General features: G+C 37.1%; 4 protein-coding genes across 4 annotated transcripts; 1 reads left to right on the forward strand and 3 right to left on the reverse strand.

Moving 5' to 3' along the window:
- Window positions 1–1,878: 1,878 nt before the first annotated feature.
- GCK72_009470 (uncharacterized protein) lies at window positions 1,879–2,798 on the reverse strand (the record flags this gene model as incomplete). Its single annotated transcript, XM_003113075.2, has 4 exons — window positions 1,879–2,021; window positions 2,070–2,325; window positions 2,375–2,551; window positions 2,724–2,798. The coding sequence occupies 4 exons, from the start codon at window positions 2,796–2,798 to the stop codon at window positions 1,879–1,881; spliced, it is 651 nt and encodes a 216-aa protein (XP_003113123.2).
- Window positions 2,799–5,743: 2,945 nt separating this feature from the next.
- On the reverse strand, window positions 5,744–10,994 carry GCK72_009471 (uncharacterized protein; the record flags this gene model as incomplete). The annotated part of the gene is made up of 10 exons (XM_053727397.1): window positions 5,744–5,869; window positions 7,821–8,102; window positions 8,174–8,316; window positions 8,364–8,522; window positions 8,721–9,430; window positions 9,473–9,566; window positions 10,125–10,194; window positions 10,239–10,403; window positions 10,711–10,876; window positions 10,930–10,994. 10 exons carry the CDS (start codon window positions 10,992–10,994, stop codon window positions 5,744–5,746), a joined length of 1,980 nt encoding a protein of 659 aa, XP_053586974.1.
- Window positions 10,995–11,824: 830 nt separating this feature from the next.
- On the reverse strand, window positions 11,825–13,712 carry GCK72_009472 (uncharacterized protein; the record flags this gene model as incomplete). The annotated part of the gene is made up of 6 exons (XM_003112957.2): window positions 11,825–12,004; window positions 12,487–12,701; window positions 12,750–12,859; window positions 12,926–13,227; window positions 13,323–13,487; window positions 13,542–13,712. The coding sequence occupies 6 exons, from the start codon at window positions 13,710–13,712 to the stop codon at window positions 11,825–11,827; spliced, it is 1,143 nt and encodes a 380-aa protein (XP_003113005.2).
- A 1,548-nt stretch (window positions 13,713–15,260) lies between these two features.
- Window positions 15,261–16,586, forward strand: GCK72_009473 (uncharacterized protein; the record flags this gene model as incomplete). Its single annotated transcript, XM_053727398.1, has 4 exons — window positions 15,261–15,341; window positions 15,397–15,676; window positions 15,727–16,298; window positions 16,347–16,586. The coding sequence occupies 4 exons, from the start codon at window positions 15,261–15,263 to the stop codon at window positions 16,584–16,586; spliced, it is 1,173 nt and encodes a 390-aa protein (XP_053586975.1).
- Between the last annotated feature and the right edge of the window lie 6,167 nt (window positions 16,587–22,753).

Raw genomic sequence — 22,753 nt, forward strand, 5'->3', positions numbered from 1 at the left:
CACACTTTTTTCCCGATTTAATTTTTTTCACAGGCTGCCTAATTTTGTGATATTTTTTTTCGGTAGAGAGAGTCGGCTTCTGTGACTCCTTAAAAAATCATACCGAAGCATAAAACTTCAAAAAATAAACGGATTCGGGACTTCTAAGTTTCAGGAAAGACTGTGCGGCGATGTTGCAGTTTAAACTCCGCCCACTTTCCATCGAAAATTTTTCCATCGAAAATTTCTTCCGCGGAATCGGTGGGGTCTCCCAACATGTTTGTGCCACGGCCTGGCAATCGCTACTCGCGGCCGAACTTTTTGAACGTTGAATACTCAGTTAAGCAGCCAATTTAAGTACGTAAAATTGCGTGGTGTTGTCATTGGTGTTTGCAGAGTTGCGTACCGTATCCCGACCAAAAATAATTTTTTATCAGCCAAATGCGATTTTCTATCAAAAGTTTCTCAAAAATACGATAAGTGGCTTTTGATTTCTTTTTTCTACGTTATTGATATTGACTTTTTACATCTTCTGGTAAACGTTTAGAAAGATGGTGTTTCGCGTTTTTGAGATATATTAGAAAATGTCATTGTTTCAGCCAAATTCGATGTTCTATTAAAAATTTCTCAAAAAAACGATCGGTGGCTTTTGATTTCTTTTTTCTACAATAATGAGGATGACTTGTTCCATCTTCTGGTAAAAGTTCAGAATGATGATGTTACTTGTTGTTGAGCTACGTAAGAAAATGTCATTTTATCAGTCAATTTGCGATTTTCTGTCAAAAGTTTCTCAAAAATACGATCGGTAGCCTCCGATTTTTTTTTCTCAAAAGAACGAGAATGACTTGTTTCAACTTCTGTTAAACGTTCAGAAAGATGATGTTACTCGTTTTCGAGATACATGAAAAAATATCAATTTCTAAGCCAACGGTAACTTATGTTCAAAAGTTTCTCAAAAATACGATCGGTGGGTTTCAATTTTTTTTTCTTAAAAGATTGAGAATTACCTGTTACAGTTTCCCTTAAACGTTCAGAAAGTTGATGTTACTCGTTTTTGAGATACATAAAAATTTGTCATTTTTTCACTCATTTTCAAGAAAGTTTTAGTCGTCTCTTTAAGGAGGGAAAAGAGTAAAAGCAGGTTTATATTCCGGTATCACCACTATATATTCATCGATCATTCCGAAATGTTTCCGACTAACGAGATTTTCATCTGGGCTTCTACAAATCAAAATACTAGCCCTCTATAGTTAATTTCCTTATGTCGATTTTGTCGGCGGTGGAATGAATTGTTTGAAGTTCTACAGCAAAAAATTCATCTAAATAAAGGTATTCTTTATTATTTACAAAAAAAAACGAAGAAATTATAGCAAAATGCCTGAAAATCGAAGATACTTAGTCACGTAATGTATTAAATAATTGAGATGGCCGAGTTGGAGTTTTCTAGGCCACAGGTCTGTGCCGCCGCGCCGTGGTGCTCCTATGAGCTCATTCTCTTCGCGCGAGAGACAACAAATAGTACTAAACAAAAGAATGTATGGAGAGAAGAAAAGAAAACACCTTTTATAACTCAGGGAATCGATTCATTCGAAAACTGGTAGCTACGGTTGGAAAAAAGTTCTCGACTTTGAGAAGGAGCTTTATCTCATCTGATTTGGAAGCGCAATTCTTGTGGAATCTCTATATTTGTCTAAATTTATAGTTATGACAAATACAAATGCCAAAAACCTTCTGAAGTTCACAAAAATCAACCATCGTTTATTGAAGATTACTGTAATAGGAGAATCGGTATTTATCTGTATTATCAGGGTAGATATCACAAGTTTAGGAATGAAATGAGAAAAATGAATTGACTGAAATAGTGAAAAAAACGAGTGAAAAAAAGACGAGATCGTTGATTTAATGAAGATTATCTTTTTGGAATCCACAGTAGATATCCATTATCGAGTTGTCGATTTCCTGCATTTTCTCCGAATGCTTTATCTCTGCCTTCTTGCGAATCAGAGCTGGAATTGAGCTGGCTAGGAAATGAGTTGGAGAATCTGAAAATGATTAGCATTGAAACTAGAGGATTCACAATTAAAACTCACTTGGTCTAGAGAGATTCTTATCATGGAAATTCATGTCTACAGCCATTTTAGCCAGCCACTCCGTTTGAAACTTTTGTTTTCCCTTGTGCAATTCGACTGCTCGAATGACTTGATATGCTCCAAATCTCCGAATTGGTTGCTGTTCTCCCATTTTTTGACGGATTTGATCGAGAAGTAGAATTCTTTTTTTCGCCGAGATTTTCATTACACGATTTTTGATGATTTCCTTCTCGCCGTTGGTTCGAATCTTTCGGAACTGCATCAATATTTTGAATATAAACTTGGATAACAACTATAAAACTCACATATTTCTGAAGAGTTCTGGCTGCCCGATCCGTCTTTTCCTCTCTTATTTTCTTCACTCTTTTGTCATTATCTGTCATTTTCTCGTCATCTGTTTTCTTTGCTTCTTTCTCCATAAATGAGTTGACTTCTCTTGCTGGAAGTCTCAAAAGAGTTTCGAATTTCTCGACGTCATAGTTCTAAAATTATTTTGGCTTTGATTTGGTTTCTCAAATGTCTTTCACTACAAAAATCATTTATGGCAACGATCTATTTCATATGTCTCCAACCGATACATTTTTTCACATTTTTAATCTGGAGATTACACTCAAAATGAGTACTTTATCCCTTGTCTACTCTATCCTACCGTACCTTTGAAATCTCCAACTTTTGCATTTTCTCCATCATCGTCTGGCTCATTGCCAACGCCTTTGACACGTCATCCATTTTTTTTATTCGAGTGATAAGATTCAAACTGAAAACAATTAATTTTACTCAGTACGCAAATAAGTAATTGATAAGAGTCAGAAAAACGGAAACTAATATTTTTAAAAAATGAGGAAGATAGGGAACTATTGAAGAAGGAGAATGAAAGAAGGAAAGTGAAGAGAGAGAAAAATATTGTAATTTATATGATAAGTATATACGATTGAATCATTAATGAAATGGAGAAAAACGTGCAAAAAGGGGAAAGATTAGTTCCGGAACTCTTTCAATTCAAACTTTATGGATTCTTTTTAGCGCTCTGTTCTCAAAAATCTGTAGTCTGTTCAAAACTCGAAAGAAATATAATTTTCTGAGAAAAAACATGAAAACGAATTTTGAAATCAAATGATAACAACTATTTTCTTCCAGATTTTTCGAAATTTGGTTTCTGATCAAGTTGGTTACCGTAGTCCATGCAAACGAGTAATTATAGCAATTTTTTATTTCAAAAATGTCAAAAAATTAAATCAAACACTCTTGAAATCTATAATTTCACCCACTCGAATTCTCCATTTATCTCTTGAAAGTGTCACTATAATCATTGAAATTTTGAGAATGTCAATCAAAATGTGATAACAGAAGAAAAGAAATATATGTTTTTTTGGTATGATGCACTAAATCTCTAAAAAATTTTAGCTCCAAAATCTGAAAAGTTTCACTTTCTTCAAGATAAAATCAAATCGGGAGAGCAACAGTTCTACTTTTGACCACCCGTTTGCATAATAAATTCAATAATTTGGACAGAAAAATGGAAGGGAGCACGAAAGAGCGAAAGCGTGGGAGAGGAAACAAAAAGAAGGTTATTTCTGAGCGAACATGCTATGGGGAATTGATGAAAATGGATGAGTGAAGAAAGGAGAAGAAGACGTTGGCGAAGAAGGAGAAGAAGGCGGAGAAAAGGAGCAAAAGAGGAGAAAAATAAATGTGTTTTAGTACTGGTGGGGGATATAAGAAAGGAGAAAAGAAGAAGAAAGAAGAGTATTTGTTTTCGACAAAAGTGGCAGAGGATATTTCAAAAAAAAGGAGGGTTCAAGAAGCTGCATATCTAATTTTGAAAGACGTCTTCTTCTTCTTTTTTCAATTTATTTTGAGTGCTGACGGCTTCATTAAAATTGAACAGAAGGCATGAGAAAGCAGTTTATAGCCGTTTCGGAGAAAGGAAAAAGAGGATTCAATGTAATTAAAAAGTCAGGAGTGTCTTTGGGGTGCAATCTCGACGAGTTTTGCGATACTCTTTCTGATATAGAAATGAATTCAAATATCTCTAAAAGTTTCAGAAAAATCAAGCAATCATCGAAACCTGTGACTTCATCAACAAAACTCTTTTTATCTCTCTTAAAATAGTCTCTCTAATTAACTTGATTCTGAGAAATGTGAATGGAGAACTCTGATATCAGACGAATTGAACGAAAACAAACTTTACTTTTTCTTAACAATGTTTTGACTGACAAATAAGAACATTTATAATCATTTGGGACACGACGGATAAATATTTTTTGGATTTCGAGAATACATTTCTCTCTCCGTTTCGTGTCCCTCTACCAAATTGCGAGTACAAAAATGGGATGAAAGATCTTTTGAAGTGAGAAAATAAATGAAGATAAACTCAGAGAAGATCGGAGATCTATTCCCAATAGATAACAAGTGTTGAGCTACTTCTTGAGCTACGGTTGGTAAAAAAGAGAAAGTTTAATCAAAAAGGGAATGTGAAAAGGAAATGTCCCAGAACATCCTCTTTTTATGGGAACGCTAAATTTTTTTCTGAAGAAGATTGGGTGGTTAAAAACCACGACCTTTTTCTGAGTTGACATATAAAAATGACAGCTGTCAGTGGGTCACACAGCTGTCCAGAACTCCTACAACAACATGCGAAGCAGCGGGGTGGGGAGCCATATTTCAAATTGAAAGGCTCGAAACTTAAATTGAATCCGAGTAAACCGAGTTACTTTTTCGTTAGAGCAAAACCAATAACGTATGGAAAATAGAAAAAAGTGTCAGATTCGATTGAATTGAATTATAAATACATACATTTAAGGTCAGAAAATTTTCAAACATCATCTAGATACATCACTATTCTCAGATTTGTCAGATGTGCTCCGAGACACAAAATGACTAAAACCAAAAGGCTATTTTTTGCTTCAAACTGCAAATTTTCCGATGTTTCGAATGATCAAATTGTGCAAATTGACTCAATTACAAATGTAATTTTGTTTACTTGGCATCAATTATCTGTGGACGATTCCACGTATCGAGAGATATCTTTTTCTCTTCTTTTTTTCAAAATGAAAAAAGAAAAAGAAGAAGAGAAGGGGAGGAAAAAATAAGAAAGAAAAGGCAATGAACCTAATTATTTTCCCTCTGATCGAACTCAAAACGACACAAATTGCTCTTGGCTTTCGGCTCATAACCAATGAAATAACAACATGTTATTTGTGTCGTTTACGCGCAAAACGTCGAGGAAAATGAAGGCGAAAAGGAACTCAAAGAGCTGCCGGATGGGAGGGCAGAAGCAAAGAAAAAGAAGATACAATTTACAACTTGTTTGTTTTGAGGAGAAGAAGAAGGTGTCGAGGAGGAAATGATGAGTTGCTGTACTCTCTGCAAAAGAGAGAATTAGAGATAGAAACGGGAAACAAAATTGAAAAGGAATGAGGGTAGTTGCTCCTTCTCTCTCCTTCTCTTTCCGAGCTTTGAATGAATAATGAAAGAGGACGGGAGTCCAGAGAAAGAGCTCTTTCTGGGTCGATACCCACTAAATCTCCCCTCCCTTTTCCCTCTGGTGTCCATGGCTACATGTTGTTCGGCTCCGCCCATCTCAGATACATGTACATTTATTAATTACACGAAAGAGAAGAAGAATACAAAACGGGGAAGAAAAGGAAAAAGATAGAAAATGCAAAATGAATTTATAGTTTGCTAGTCATTGGCTTCAAATATTTCTCAACATGAGGAAGATTCTTCTGGTTGAGTGGACTCATTTGAGCCCATTTGTACAGATTCTCATACACGTGTCCGTCACGGCGACCAAGAACCTGGAAAGAGATATGGATTGGAAATGGGATTATAGAAAATTACACATGTATTTCCGTTTTAATTAAATCTAGATTGAAAGTTCCAAAATTTTAAATAAGAACTTCGAACTAACTTCATACAAGACTGCCCTATTCTTGGGTAAAACTCGAAAATTTCGACCTTTATGTAGCATTTCAGAAAACATAACTCTAGTCTATTTGTATCCTAAATACTCCACTATTCCATTTACAACTTTCGATATTCAAGTTCCCTCTCAGATTTTGCATAAACCCTTAATATTACTCCCACGAAAAGCGCGCAATCTTTACTAATAATATTCAACAGATTCCGTCTGTGTATTTGTTTGTCGCCTGCCATAACTCCCTTCGTAGTGGGCCGATTTTTTTGAGACCTGGATGTATAGATTGGAAATTTGACTTAGTTGATGCCCGAACTTTTCTTTTTTCAAAAATATCAAATTTGACGTCTCCTGGAGACGATGAGGTTTTTAGTGCTAAATTTCGTTGCTGGGAGTGTGTCCCGACAGGGTGGTAGAAAGCTCAAAATATCAACCTAACACTACTGACTCGATGTTTCTTGACTGCACTCTCGACAGGCGCCGGCCGCGCGTGTGTGGTGTAGTGGTCTACACAGATGACTCTTACGCATGGGGTGGCGAGTTCGTTCCCGTCAAATTGGAAATTTTTTTGTTGCTTTTTTGTTATGGGAAAGTAATTCATTGAGGAGCTTTTGGATTTAAATGGAGGGAAAAACAGTGACTATGATTAAAAAAATTGTCAATAAGTCTGCTCCGCATCTTGCATTTGAGAGAAAATTGAATGAAAATTTGGTCAAGAGCCCGAAAACTCCCGTTGGCTACGGGTCAAAAGACTACCGTAATCTTAAAATTCATATTTCATCATGAACGTGCCAGACCGATAGCATTCGGTATTTTCGGATTCGAAAGTTCGAATTTAAATTTTTGAAAAAGGAAGACGGGAGAAGGAAGTCAGTCGAAAATTCCAAAATTTTTGTAAACTTTTTTGAAAGACGGAAGTGGCAAAAAATTTCAGTGGAAGACTGAAGCGGGAAGTCGGAAATAAATTTTCTAAAAAGGGAAGTCGGAAGAAGGAGGAAGAAAGTGAAATTTTCAAAAGGGAAGTCGGAAGAGAGAAGAAGGAAGTGAAAAAAAGCTCGGAAGAAGAAAGAAGGAAGTCGGAGGAAGGAATCCCGCACAGCTCTGACGTTCACATACATAATGGGAATTAAAAGAACCGGGAGACCATGTTTTCTGATAGCGAGGCCTAGAATAAATGGAAGACCACTACTTAAGAAGCTGATATGTGAATAAAGACCCGTCGTAGCTCGGTTTCTACAAAAAATAATGAATTCTTGGATGATAATTTGTTAAAACACCGTCTTAGTCTGCCATATTCCGAGAAGGGAGGCGGCGTTGCCGCCGATCAGTCAAAGAGTAAAAACTAATTTCGGTATGATCACTCGCCTTTTGGGAAGGGAAGAAAGAAGAGTTATCAAGTTCACGTTCTTCTGTGAGATTGTTTTGAAATAAGGAAAACATAGGAAGAAAGTTCAAATTGGTAAATTCAAAAACAGCTCATTCTAAATTCCATATTCTATCAGGATAGAAAAAGTCATTGAAAAAGTTTGTAGAATTTGAGTCTGAAAAGGAGAGATTTTACAATTGTGCTTATCGGAACGAACTGCTCGGCTAAGAAGCGCCGCAGGCGCTGTAAAACTGAGAAGGGTGGTGTAGGGAAGGAGGTTTAGTCGCCGTTAGGCGACGTAAACCGACTGGTTTCTAAATATCAAAAATTCCACACAATCCGTCTTTTGGTTTTCCCACGTCAACGAGAGTATTAGGATCAGAAAAGGATTAAAATATCCCCATGTAGCCCCATTCTAATTCAAATTCCTAGTATACCATTTCTCCGAATAACTTTTGAGACTTACAGAGCGAAGTTCTCGATCACAAATATCGAAAGAGTCGACGATTGAAACCGCATTCGGGCGGATCTTTCTCATGCAGTCATAGATTTGGTGTCTGATAGTCTGGACTTCAATTTCAGACAGATATCCGTTAGCTGTCAAATCAGAAGACATTTCAATGAGTTCATATGAAAGATAGAGTTCCGCCAGAGTGTTCAATACATCATGCACCGCTTCATTTTGAATTTCCTGCACTTTCTTCACGAATCCTCTTGCCATAAACAACTTTGTGTGTGCTCGAGCAGCCTAAAATATTGAAACATCACGGGTTGTTTCTCACGAAAAGAAGTATTTCGGGGGAAGAGTGAAGTACAAACCTTGGTCCAGTCGACCGAATGATTTGCGAAGGCGTAATCTCTCTCGATTCCATGTTTCTCTTCTTCAATCATTTGATGATAGGCGTGCATAACACGATGACGAGCGATATGTTCGAAATGGTTGAGGAGCTTTCCAAACTTATCTGAAAACAGCATTGAAAATACAGATTGAATGGGGGGATATATCTACCTCCATTTTCAATCGGATCCGATACAGCAAGATATGCAACTAGGGGTGCCATTTCTGCTCCTGCCTCTGCCTTCGCGGCGGCTTTCATTAGATACTTGGACAGCTGCAGAAGCATTACCATATTCTCTCCTTCGTATGTACATGCACCGACAGAGCAAGCTGCAAACGTTTTTAATTGTACCTTTATGAGATGGACAGGTGGAGAGAGTTCTCGTGGATTGAGAGGAAGAAATTGGAGAAGAGATAATCCTAAGCATTTCGGGTCTATTCTAGGTATTTCGAATCAGAAGCGCGGAAAGTGATTTACTATTTTTGCTATTTGAGTCTCGACAGCCTGGATTTAAAAAGAGAACTTACTGTAAAGAGTTGGCAAATAACTGGCATCAGAATATCCGTGACCTCCACATGCTTGTCTTGCTTGATCAATTGATTGAGATGATTGATGTGTGACAACTGCCTTGAGTCCACAAGACAGTGCATGAAGATCAGCCAACACATCCGAATTTCCATGAGACAACTCCTTGATACAACTTTCAGTCATTTGACGGACTGTAGCAGCAGCCGTCACAAATGCAAAACAGCGAGCAAGTCCTGGGAAGAGACGATATTGTTGAGTCTGATAGTCGAGAATCTGGACTTCTTGAGTTCCTGGTTTGATTTCTCCTTGTCTACGAACAGCTGAATATCTGATTGAAATAGCCATGGCCATAGCAAGATAATATGATTGATGAGTCAACATTTCAGATCTCATGTACAACATTGTGGTGTATCCAACTTTTGGATGAGATGGAGCAGTATATACACCTTCTTTTGATACTTTACTGTGCTTCATGAGCATGTTACGACGTGGGATACGGTAGTTGTCGAAAGCCAAAAACCCATTATCCACACAGTTCACTCCCATTTTTGTTCCGATATCTCCAACTCGGACTCCTGACATTTGGGAATATGAATTACGATCTCGGATTGGGACAAAGAATGGATGAAGTCCGTAATTCTTGGAATCAATTATCAAATTGGCAACGAGAATAACATGGGTACAACTTGTTCCGAGACCTCCTGGCCACCTAAAATAAATAATTTTTGGAATTTCTGATTATATTGAGTACCATTTCGTAGCAGTGGTTGTTGGGGTGTGGATAATGAATTCTTCCATTGATTTGTCATAAGTCGCAGTTGTCTCGATTGCGCTCAGATTGGTTCCTGTAATACGATTAATTTCAGAGAGAGTTGAAAGCTATTTTAAGAACAGACTGAGTCAGCGGAAATGGGTAATTGATCATTAGAACAATTTTTCATTCTGTTAATCTAGTTCAGAATACTGAAAATGTTAGTTTTCGTACATTTCAAAACAAAATTTTGCTGATAAAGTTTAACAGTGAAATGATTTCTCATTGAAATACATCAACATACGAGTTGACTATGTTTAATTCTAGTGATTCAAACTAAGTCTCCAGAATCTCCAACTTCGAACTATTTGTTTATTTGTATTCTGGTCTCTCAATTCTCCTACACTTTTTCCCCTCGTTTCCAGTCTCTTATCATCTGTTTATCATCAATCACCCACATTCTACCCATATTTCACGTGTTACAGATTATTTGTGATGCATCAATTCTTACTGATAAAAAAGTTGCAACATCCACGGGGACCCCCGCCCGAGTTGTCTCTCTTATCAGAAGGTGTTCTGCAGAAATATCGAAAAAAAAAAGAAAATCGTAGTGTGCTCTAGAAGAGATTAGTTCTTTTTCCGGAACACTTACCGTGTCCGAGTTCCGTTTGAGCATAAGTTCCAATTATTTTTCCTTGAAGAGCATCCATCAACCACCACTCCTGAAAAAGTATAAAATGAGGATGTTATCGGAAGAGAAACATACAGTCTGTTCATCATCAGCTTGATTTTGAATTGTTGGAACAAACATCAAGTTATGAAGAGCCAATGGAAATCCTTCGATTCCCATAACATCTCGAATGATGGCCAACATGTCCAGATTGTTGCTGAAATCAGCGAATTCGCTGACGTTTTCCATCAAGTTTTTCAGCTGAAATTTAGAGACTTGTCATGGAAATAGAGAATGCACTTTTCGATGATAATCTGATCGAAATTATAGTTTCTGTAGATTAATAAGTATTTTCAGAGGAAATCGTGGGTTGACTAGAGGATAGTTTCAGGTTTCGAAATTTATAAATGTGATCAACTCAATTTTACTATTTCAAAACATGACTTCTTGGGAAGTTAACAATCCAAACCACGACTTTCGTTTTTTGATATTTGCAAAAGATGTGGAAAGTGAGTCTGTTCTGAAAGGAGTTCCACCCAAAAACCTCATTTACTTCTAAGAAACCAACCTTTCTGCTGACATCTTCCATTCTCTCAGCTCTAGTTCTATGAGCAGCTGGCAGTGCATCAAACAAGTGACCTCTTTTAGTGAGTTCATCTCGGATCTCACGAACTCTTTTCAACGCGTCCTCTCCTCCATGAAACACAGCTCCCAGAGCATCCGTGTCAAACGTTCTGAAAATCTCATATTCAGACACTTAACAAATTATCAACGTTAATAAACTCACGCTTTGAATCTCTCGTCAGTCAAATCTTGATTGTCTCCATCTTGAATATATTTGTTCAACGGCATGTCTTCTTGCAGAATAAAAGAAACCCGATTAGTCGTGTTTCAGGTTGTACAAGGTGAAAGTGAGCGATAAATCATGCTCTTTTTATCAGTATTTATAGGGCACACAGTTGACGGAAAAAGCAGTTTGGAGGGAGAGGAAAACCCGGAGATGAACAGAATGGGAAACGATGACGTAGTTCTTTTTGAGAAAAAGAGAAAACGAAGAAAACAGTAGAAGGTTAGGAAGAGGAAAGGGCAAAGTATAGAGAGAGAGAGGAAATGTAATTGAGTTGGGGACAGTTTACTCTTTTCTTAAAAAAGAGGCTACATTGAATTTTCGTATTCTTTAGAAAAAGTGATTAAAAATCAGGTCAGGTAATTCTAGATCTACGTTATAGTCATGCTGAAATTAGTTTTGTGCCAGAAAAATGAAAGAGGAGACAACAAGTTTCCAGGCGATGCAGCCTTTTCAAAATAGGAGATTTATACCTTTATTATGACCAAAGAAAATAAATTTCCAATTTGTGAGTGATTACGAGCCAACTGAGTGATAGAGTTAGTCATAACTGCTACTCTGACATCTAAATAACATATTTTCTATCTTGTTTCTCAGAATTTTGTTCATTGTAACAAGGATTCCAAACCGATGAGTGAATTTATCATAGTCAATTGATACTGTATCGAGTCTTGGTTATCTGGCTCACAGTTAGAAAATGAAAAAAAAATCGAACATACATTTGATATGTAATCCCAGCTCAGAAATCGAAATGTTGTTTTTGAGGTTCTCAAAGAAATTCTAACAATGTGTATCAAAGTGAATTCTGATTTTCATAGAATACTTTATTCAAACATTAATGAAGTAAACTGGGTGCAACAGTAAGAGCAATACAAATGGCGATATAAAATCCAGAAAGAACAAGAGACACCCAAAATGAAACAGTATAAAAACGGGATGGTTTTGAACCACGGAACAGGATAAAAGTAAACAAAATTCCGGCGACAAGTCCTCCGATATGCCCGTACATTGATACCTGAAAAAGAGTTCTGAATTGATGATTCATAATACTCATTCCACTTTCAGATTTGTGTTTAAACGTGTCACACTGTGAGAGTTTAACTTGCAGATTTCTATCAAAACGTGTTAGAGAATCAAGTACGTGCTGTAGTGTAGTTCCTTGAAAAGAAGCATTCCGGATTTAAAGCCGGAGAGAAAGTAATGTTTTCCGGAAAAGAAAGGAGTTTCTTCTCTTGTAAATTTATCGTTCTCTTGTTGCTATCATTTTAAATCAAAAGTACGAAATGTAACGGAAACTGTCTTAAAATATAATGATAAGTGTTTGACTTATGAGTTTGCATCTCGAACGTTTTGTTTATTCATAGAAAAAAGAGGAGAGTGTTTGGAAATTAAGTTGGGACTTGAGAACAATGTTCAGTATTCTGTGAATAACCAAACATCCAGAATTTCAACAAAAAAAGTTCAATGATCAAAGAGTTTGTGAACTCTTCAACTCACTTTATCAATTCTCGGAGCAAAGAATCTTTGGTAAACGGCCAGTGCGTAGTCGAGAGCAGCGAAAACAATCAAAAAAGGTAGTCGGATTGTCGCGTTCTCCATTTCTTTGAAATTTGTGACAATCGTTGTCAAATGGGATCCAATGATTGCAAATGATCCAGCTGCTCCTCCGCATAGGAATACTGTAGGGTCAAGAGCCAACGATAAAAGGGATCCTGAAAAGTATATTCTTGTTTTCACCATTAAAGATATTCATAAACTACCAAAAAGTGCACCCATCAAATAGAGAATATAAATTCTCCATGTGTGAACTAATTCCAGTGGAACTCCAACTGCTAATTGAATGATAATGTTGAAAATCACATGAAAAATGCTGAAAACTTTGAACTTATTTTGGGAAAAGTAATAATTTTAAAAAAGAAGGAAATAACAAACTAACCCAACATTGATAAGACAATAGGTCACAAGTCTCCAAAGTTCGGATAGATGGAATTGAGAAACGATGAGTGGAGACATCGTTGGAATCGGGCCAGATAGCCAGACTCCTTCAGATGAGTCAATGACATAGTATAGATAGAAAGCAAGTTGAACAATTGAAAGAAATATTAAAAAGAGTGGAGGAGGGACACATTTGTAACGTTGAAGTTCACTGAATACGTGGATTCTCTGATTTCTTGGAGTTACTGTGAGAGCTGCTTTGAACAGATATTCACGCAGACGATAGCCTTTGCATTTACTCATCTGAAATCGACATGATTTCAGTTATACGCCACAAAAATTGTATAAACAAAAGTAACGCCAAAAAAAGATTGAAAAAACACGAAGAAGCAACCTACCAAATAACAGAAATCTGCAAAATCCACAGGTTTTCCTTCTCTCATTTCCAAATACAATGACATCTTTTGTAGTTCATAATGATCGAAACCAAAGGAATAAGTACTGTCTCGAATGGTTTTTTGCATTTCTTCACATTGAATTAGGCCATCATGGTCTGTATCAAACTGGAAAAAGACAGAAGTGAAATTATATGAAAAGTTTCTCTAAAAATCGCTTACCGCTCTGAAAATCCTGATCCACGAGGATGCTTCGATATCATTTACAGGAGCTGCTTCTCTCCATTTATCATCCATTTTCAGACTTCCAACTCTTATAATGTGAATATATCGTTGCTCTTCTTCTATTTGTTTCTGATGATGTGGATTCTGTGACGAATTCTGAAACAACATGATGAATCAAAAATCATCATCTCGATATATGAGACACCGCCCGAATCCACGTTGGATAATAATATTACAATTGGATTAAAAACAGGTACTCGAGTGCAATTGAGACTCGATGACAAAAAGTGCGTCTAGAAAAAAAGAGGTTTGGAAACAGAAATGGATGAAATCGATTCATCGCATAATTGGAGATTTGAGACCAATGCTGGCAACGGGATTAACCGACAAAACACTCCGATCGGATGGTTGGTTTACGAATTGAAAAGAATCGAAAAACGAAATAGTAGTAATATACATATTTGATGACCGAAAAAGGAAAAAGAAAACGAAAAGAAGGGGACACTCCTGGCAACCAAGTTGAAACACGCTTACCATTGAAACGAAAGAATTGAATTCAGACGATAAGAAGAAGAAAAAGAGAATAGAATACTCTTAAGAAGGAACACCCTTTTTTGTTTTGATTTGAAATGGAATGGGTGGAAAAAGGGAAAAGAGAAAGTATTTGAAGGTTGGTTTAATACAAAAACAATTGAAAATAGATTATGAAAGAGTTGGAATTTGAAGAGCAAAGTAGGTTTTAAATTGAAAAAGTGACTGGGAAAATAAGAATTCAGTTTCAAAACCTGCAAAACAAAAACATTGGAATTTGAATAATTGTTTCCTTCCCGGTTCAAAATTTTTGAAACACTACATTTCTTTTATAGCGAGTTTTTTTGATACTTTTAAATACAGTACCGGCCAAAATCGTTCATATTTTGCATTTTTCAGTTGAAAATGCCCAACTTGGAGAGTGTGTCATGGTAAAACTTACTGTCCCACAAAGTAAAGTTTTTATGGATTAAATATATCAAAAGTAGAGCTCCGTTTTTGTTGTCATTTTTTCACTTCTTAAATAGCTATAGCAATTTTAAGCTGGACGGCTCGAAAATCGCACTATTTTGCACTGAAATTGGACGATTTGATGGAGAATATACTTTTTCGTGATGTAACTTGCTAGGAAGTACCAGTACAAAAAAGTTGTCAACTAAAAAAATGAAGCTCTATGTACTCTTGGTCTGTTTGATCCGTTTTTTTTAAAATTAACTTTATTTCTAAAAAAAACTATATTTCTCTGAACTGTACTAAATGACTGTGAGACAGCATAAAGTGTGAGGAAAAGGATAGACTCAAACTCAAGAATATTCTAGATCCGTTGGGAAGAGTCTCCAAGAAATTTGCCTCAGCTCTAAACTCTCTATGCTTTTGTAAACACCTGAAATACCAATAGGTTCAATATATTTAATTAGAAGCATCTCACATGTTAGTTATAAGAATTAGCAACCACCTAACAGTGTTTCATTTAAATTGAAAATATGTCATGTTGAGAAAGGAAACTTTGACTAAACTAAATCTTTGATTCTCTGGATGAGTCCTCTCAATACTGTTTCCACAAACTTTTCTTGTGAAATGAAGATTCACTATATGTTATCTCACAAAAACATCTAATCGATGTGATAAATCTGATAAAATATCTGATAATAGATGATAACATCTGTTTACTGATGATTATCAAAGATGTTTATCAGCCGCAGATTCCCATATATACCCTGGAATTTGCTAAGTTTTCAGTTAATTTCACAATTGGATAATTTCAAGGTGAGTCTGCTCATCTCTCTCTCTCTCTCTTCTAACTCTTCCTCTCAAAATTCAGATGAACAAGTCGATGAGATCGAAGAGAAAGAAGAAGCCAACGGCCATGAAAAGTGGTGGTGAACGAAGCGAACGTAAACCAAGTAAACAAACAGCAAAGAAACCATCAACTCCAGCAGCAAGTGAAAGGGCACCAAAAAGCAAACCGAAGAGTAATGGAATCACTTGTAGAGAACAACAGGAACCAAGTAAAAATGAGAAGAAGACGAGTAAAGGAGGATCAAAAGAGATGTGGACTGGAGAGGAGACGGCCAAGAAAATGGTTGCTAGCGGATTCTTCAGTAAGAAATTTTTAAGGGATTGAAAATGAGACTAATGAATTAATTTTCAGACAACAATACCATCAGCGGAACATTTAAAGATCTGCCCACATTGAAACCACCTCTTGATTCCTGCCCGTGTTTCAAAAACAATCTTCAAAAAGTGAGAGCTCCGGACTGTCCGATCCCAGATGATAAGCTGATTAAGCTCACTCATGCACCTGACAATTTCATATGTGCTTCGAAAGTGACTGTCCCAGAATACAATCGAACAGTAATTCTAACACAAGTGCCTGATGTATCGAACGCTCAGAATATTGAAGACTTTTGGAGAATGATCTTCCAGGAAAACGTGGCTTCTGTCGTGATTGCGGTGATGCCTCTGGAGTCATCTGTCACTCTGCAGCAAATATTTCCATTGTTAAACGGAACATATTCCAATCATGGAAAGATGTTTCTGAATAACAAGAAAGTGGAATCTGCTGTCGCAGTGACGTCATACACGTTGGAGATCCTTCCAGATGGTTGCTCTAATTCCCTTTTCACTACAGTATACCATCTTCACAACTGGAGACAAAAAAGAGGATTGGAGCAAGTTGGAGACTTGGTTAACACTCTGGAGAAGGTGTTAAAAACTAATGAGGTAACATTCAATGTTAATTTAGGGCTGCCCGACATACTTTTTTTTCAGAACACGGTATTCATGAGTATGAATGGAACTGGCCGAGCTGGAACAATGCTTGCTCTTTTCACTGCAATGGCTCAAGTTCAGAAAGGAAAAGAAGTTAATCCAAAGGAAACGATGGAGAAGTTGAGAGCTGAGAGATGCGGAGTTGTGGACAATGCAGAACAATATGGAACTGTGCACAAGGCAATGGCTGTTTGGTTCAAGAACAAATCGAATAGTGAGGAGATTCAGAAGATTGCCTGATTTCTCAAATTTTCGAATAATCAACCGCTCATCAATGAATTATAAACGAGTATTGGGTTTCTTTATCTGTTGTTTTTTTCGAAAAATGGAAAACCTTACTTCGAACTTTATGTTCGTGCGCAAAATCTTGGTCGACTCTGTTTCGTAAACGTAATGTAAACCTTCCGGATTACATTGTCCTCAGAACTTTCTTTTATCTGTAATAGGATCCTGTATCATTGGAAGTCCTGAAAATTCACCAGTTTTTAGCAGTTAACATGTTTTGATTTGAAAGAAACAACATAGAAGAGTCCAGCGTAGAAGTCCATTTTTTAAGAAGATTGACGAATTATTGGCTAGTTTTCTCCAATAGTGTTTGAATTTGCTACACCTTGCTACTCTTGTCCACAGGTCAACTGAGCCATCTCATGACTCTTTTCCATTTTTGTGCTCTAACTACGCAACTTACTTCTATTGTAATGCTTTGTAACCAGTTCATAACTAATTCAGTCTCTCTTTCTCGTTTCGAAGATTCACCTGGTTTCGAATGAATGACTAATTTTGAAACGTTTAGTCCCTTTGTTTCCTTTCAGATTCCTTCTTCTTTTCTCTCTTTTCAAAACTCTTTCGTAGTAATGTCTTATGAGAACACATCCGGATCCATTTTACACTTTGCCAACTGTCTCCTTCATTTGAACTTGATTCAAAAGCATGTGCTCTTTCATCCCTCATTCTCCTTCTTTCTTTTAAATAATACTGACCAACAGATAAATGTCTCTTTGTCCAGCTGACTTCTCTTTTGATATCACCTTTATCACTTGTTGCTTCTTAATTTCCTCCTTCTCTCACCCTCTCTTCTCATAATATTTTGTTCATGTCGGAAATGTTTCAACCGGTATTTTGGTATGGCATGTAGATCCCCCTTTTCAATGTTTTTCTACTTGAAATCTACATTGATAAGAGACTGATTGCAATGACTTGGACTGATGCCAGACGAATTACATCCGAAAAAAGAGAAGGAGAGTAGATTGAAATTGGCGAAAAAGAACTTGATGTCCAGACGAAATGACGGCATTCTTAGTTATGAAGGATCTATGATAACTTGGATAAAGGAATAGGGAGTCTGGAATTCGTAACACACAGAATAAAGTTAGGAGAAGATTATAAGCTAATTATGTACATCTGAAAATATAATTAAGCACTTGGAAGGCAGTAGTGTAATGTCCGTTCCTGTCCCACTTTGCTAGTAAAGCATTGTGATTGGATCTATCCTTAAATGTTCAGTTCAGTTAAGGAAATGGTTTTGCTTTTTTAAGAAAACAAAATTTGAGAACAATTCCATATCGATTTTGAAAATCTTTTTGATAGATCCCTTCCATACTCAATAACTAACTCTCCCTACAGTATCATTCTGTATCTTTCTTTCAATTCCATTTCGTTTTTTTCTGTTGCCACTTGGTCAACCAACTGTCATCCAATCTTGTTCAGCTTCATCTTTTTCGTTTTTTGCTTTCTTTCTACATCTTCTTCGCCTTCTTCTTGTTATTTTCCGAAATTACCGTAGTATGTCCTTTATGTGTTTGTTAGGAGGGGCCGGGGGCAGAAGCATCAGTCAGTATGGTCAATTCAGAAGGCGAGGAATCCAGTTCTCTCGATTCGAGTGGTCGACGAGTTTTGAAACTACCGCGCATGCATACATGTCTTTTAGTCGGAAACAAGGGCATCATTATATAACTGACTTTCGGACGAGAAGTACGAGAATTGGAGGCAATCTTGACTTAATAAAATGAAGAAAGTCATGTTTTGATTGTGAATTGAACATGGAATCATTGAGAGATTTATTGGAACTGATTTAGAAATTTATGAGATAAAAAAGAGTTAATTAGAAACTGATAAAGGCCGATTAATGAAGGGAAAAGGAAGAAGAACATGATCCGAAAAAGTAGTTCTACGAGAAATAAAGTCCGGATAGGTAGCCAGTTTCAATGAAATCGGAACTGCAAATAGGGCAAAGTCATTGAAGAAAAGTTGTCGAAGTGATGTATTATTATTAGAATAATAGATATCTTGATAGACATTCTAATTCGAATTTGATTTCCTTTTCCGCAACACAAATGATTATTCAAAATTAATATCAAAGAAAGTTGATTGAATTCGATTGTGAAGTAATGTGGGGAATTTGTTTGTTGGGTTTTGAACATTGGGAAGATATTGTTTAAATTCAATTTCGGGTTAAGACTTTTTGAGAATATTCTCAGTCCATTTGACTTCTGAGAATACAATGAAGGAAGTTTACTTTGATCTAAAATGAAGCAGATTGAGATTGTTCTGTTTGTTGAAATGACATCAAAGGATCCTGGAATTGATGGACGCTCAGATAGTAACCCGGAAAAATCGAAAAACTGGAAAGAAGTTTGGAGAAACGATTCAAAGAATGAAAAGGCATATTACGTCTAACAACAGAAATTTTGAGAAAAGTGAGTCGAATCTTGAATTCCCCTGAATTTCGAAACAACACGTGATATGAGAAATTCTGAATTGTTTAGATATCTTTTAGACATACGAAAATACGAAAACTGATAAAGCTAACTATAAGAGAATCAATGTGGATCAGGAAAATCAAGAAGTTTCGTTCCAACTTTCGAGCCATCCCCCTTCCTTCACCGTTCTCCACTTTCTCTAACTTCCTTCCTCCCATAGCCTGTTCATAAAACTGTCCAGATGACGTGGCAATTTCATTGTCTCGTTGTCATTCATACTCCCCAGGTCAATATGCTCAATAAAAAGTACGGTAGCACAAATGAGTCAGCTCTCTCTTTTCTTTTCTAGCCTTTCCCTTTCAAATGTACTCGTCAGTACTTTTTCGTCTCAATTGTGTCCGCTTTTGTCCATCTCCTCCTTCTTCCAAAAACTTCCCCTTTTTCTTTATTCTACAAACGGGTAATCCTGGAAAGGGCAATCTCTCCCCCCACTGTCTTTCGCAATGAAATTGAAAGTGGCGGGTCGAGATTCGGCCCCCCCCCCCCACTTCTTCCGTAGAATGAAGAAGTCTCTCGGATATTGTTTGTGACTTCGAGAAACACGAGACCAGTAGGTACATATCTACAGTAATCCTTTCACTTTCTACCCACTCTCCGAACATCGCATGCCCTTTTACGGTTTGCCGCGCCTCGGATCGACGGGATAGGTAATGGGAAGAAATGAGATGAAGAAGAAGAGGAAGAAGAAGACAGTTTCACTTAGTGACCTACTTCACACAAACACAAAACTCTTACCTTCACCTTCTCTTAGTTCATTTTTTAGGAAAGAACTTATTCGGAATCTTTCTTATCATCCTATCGTCATTCTATGATCATCACAATGTCTGGCTTCTTTCTTTTTTCATGGATAACCGGTTCCACTTCAAACAGTATCCCTTGATAGTTTCAGATAATCTAATTGGGAGGAAATCAGTCGGTAGTTTTTTGTTGGATTATGATGAACAGACAACTGATAATAACTTGATTTCCCGAAAATGTTTTGTTGGCTTTTTCATGATGGACATACCTGGGAGTGGTCTACAACGTCATGACCGTTTGAGTTTTCTGAAAAGTAGAAAGGTATGGGAAATCCTCCTGTAACCAAGACATCAGAATCTGGAGTGAAAGCTCAGAAGCTTGATGAAAAAGAATGACTGGAAATCGAGAAGAATCTAGATATAGTCACTTAACTTTTAGTATGGATACTTACTTCCAGCTTCCGGTATGCTAATTAATTAAGATGTCTTCAAGTTTGAAAATGAGCTCAGAGCAGTAATTTTTAAAAGGTTTAGTGTCATAATTTTTTTTAACTCCTTCAACTCTTTTGTTTTCCTGATTTTGATTTTGTACCGTTCGTTATCGTATCAGATTCAATTCAGAGCTTACAAAATTGAAATACCTAACTCGTTTCAGTCCCTTGTTCTCTTCCCTCACTCCGATTCCTAACCGAAGACCTCCTACCATATCGGAGAACTTTTTCGGAAGATGTTCAATTCTTCTCCAAAACTCAAACATATCTGTTCATCTTTCTACTTGAACCTAAGATTTATAACTCTTTTTAGTACAAGTCGGCGCGTAATTCTTGATTAGTTCGGAGAGAAGAAATCGGACAGAGGTACTTCATTAATTGCGAGTTTTTTATCGTTGTCTTCTTAAGTCCGAAACGTTGTCGGCCCCCCTCCTCCCGCATCATCGAACTTCATCATCTCTGCAAAGTGCGACCTACTTTTTATCCGTATTTTCAAAACTGATCAGATCGTCTTCTTCTCTTTTTTTTCTTCATGTCATGTTGTCCTTTGGAAGCGAGAAACACACACGCGCGCTAGGTACGATAACTTTTACCTAATGACCCAAAACGGAAAAGGGGCACGCATCTATCCTTCTATGTCTCTTGTGTGTTCCCACGAGAAACGGAAGTGCAAAAGCAACTTTCGAAGACCGTACCAGTTGTCTGCGTCTCCTCTTATCACTACACTCTCTCTCACATGTCTTTGTTATTAGTATCACGTAGAGGGCCTGAGCAAACTGTTCGTAACAATTTCAATGAGTTTAACGCATTTCACGAAGAAACATTTCACAGTGATAACGAGTTGATCAGAAATCATTTACTATCTGGGTGGTCGGAGCAGACTGACGTGCTCTTTTTTCTTTCGATTCTTTTCCGTCTCTCATCTGAAATTCGGATCTAAATACCACATAATCTCCTGAATACAATATTTCTTTCCAGTTGTTTTTCAATTTGTTGTCTGCAGTTTTCGATTGGCTCAGGAGTGAGCCAGAAGACTCAAACAGAATTGTAGGAATACATTTGAGATATGCAAGTAAGGGGTTCTTAGAGCTGAATCTGAAATATAATAGTTTTATTAGAAGGTGGTCTCTTTTAGATTTGAAAACTTGGATTCCAAAGCTGTAATGTTTTTCAGAACACCCTAGTTGAACAGACCTCAAATTCTCATACTTGTCAAAAATCGGGCCGGGCCGGGCCGGGCCGAAATTTTTCTTGGCCCGGCCCGGCCCGGCGGCCCGGATTCAAAAATGGGTACCCATTTTTACCAATTTTTTTTTTGAAATTTTTTGAAAAAAAAACAGTAAAAATGCTTAAATTATCATTACATATTCACATTTTGATTCAATTTTAAATGTTTATTCGAAAACTATACTTTTTTCAAAAAATTTCAAAAAATTTCCAAAAAAAGTTCAAAAACTCAAAATGTTTTGAAAAAATGTTTCAAAACGGGCCGAGCGGGCCGGGCCGGGCCACGGGCCGGGCCGGGCCGGGCCGGGCCGAGATTTTTCCTGATTTCGGCCCGGCCCGGCCCGGCCCGTGACAAGTATGCAAATTCTAAATCTTCCATCTGGCAAAGTTTCTATTTCTCAAAAAAAGTAATTGCAAAACATACATTCTCAAAACTCTATTTTCGGTACACATGTTTTGTATCCCAACGATTACTCTCTTTTTTTCCACCATAAGTGCTTCTCTTTTCACTTTCAAAAGACCAAACCCTAGTATGGACGAGACAGTAGTACCCGAAATCTTGTTTATTTTGTGCGAATTTCGAAAGCGAGCCCTCCGTTCCACTGGCTCTGACCACTCGACAGAAAGAGAAAGAGCCCGTGTTTCAAACCGTACTTTCTCAATGTCTCCAGTTCTATTTTTGACCATCGCCCCTCCTCGTTTTTGTACTGACCAACGGATCAATTTTCAAGTTTTTGACGGGAGGAGGTTCTAGTCGGAGAAAAGTACTGGTCTCTTTCTCTCGCCTTTCCCTCGGGAGGAGCAGAAATAGTTTCGTGGGAGTGGACGACAAATAAAACTTACCAAAAGGTAAACTTTGACCGTCACGAAGCGCTTTTCTTCATTTTCTTCGAGAGCTTTATTCCACTTTTTCTCTCTTTTGGCTCACACAACTTTCCATGGTTACCAGAAATAATAACCATCATGATGAGAGAGCAAAACGAGAAAAGAAGACCCCATTAATATGCGCATTCGGAGACAGAAATTCGTTTATATTCCGAGAGTGACACGTTGTCTACCGTAGAATGAGCTCTCCCCAATTTCTTTTTCTTCGTCTTCATCCATTAGGAAGAAAATGCTTTTTCCTCATTTAGAGTATCCATTATTTGCTCGTTTCATGAGTCGTTTTCACTGTGAATTGGATTGAGAAACGA

Source organism: Caenorhabditis remanei, chromosome III (assembly GCF_010183535.1).
Source record: "Caenorhabditis remanei strain PX506 chromosome III, whole genome shotgun sequence".
Taxonomy (NCBI): Eukaryota; Metazoa; Nematoda; class Chromadorea; order Rhabditida; family Rhabditidae; genus Caenorhabditis; species Caenorhabditis remanei.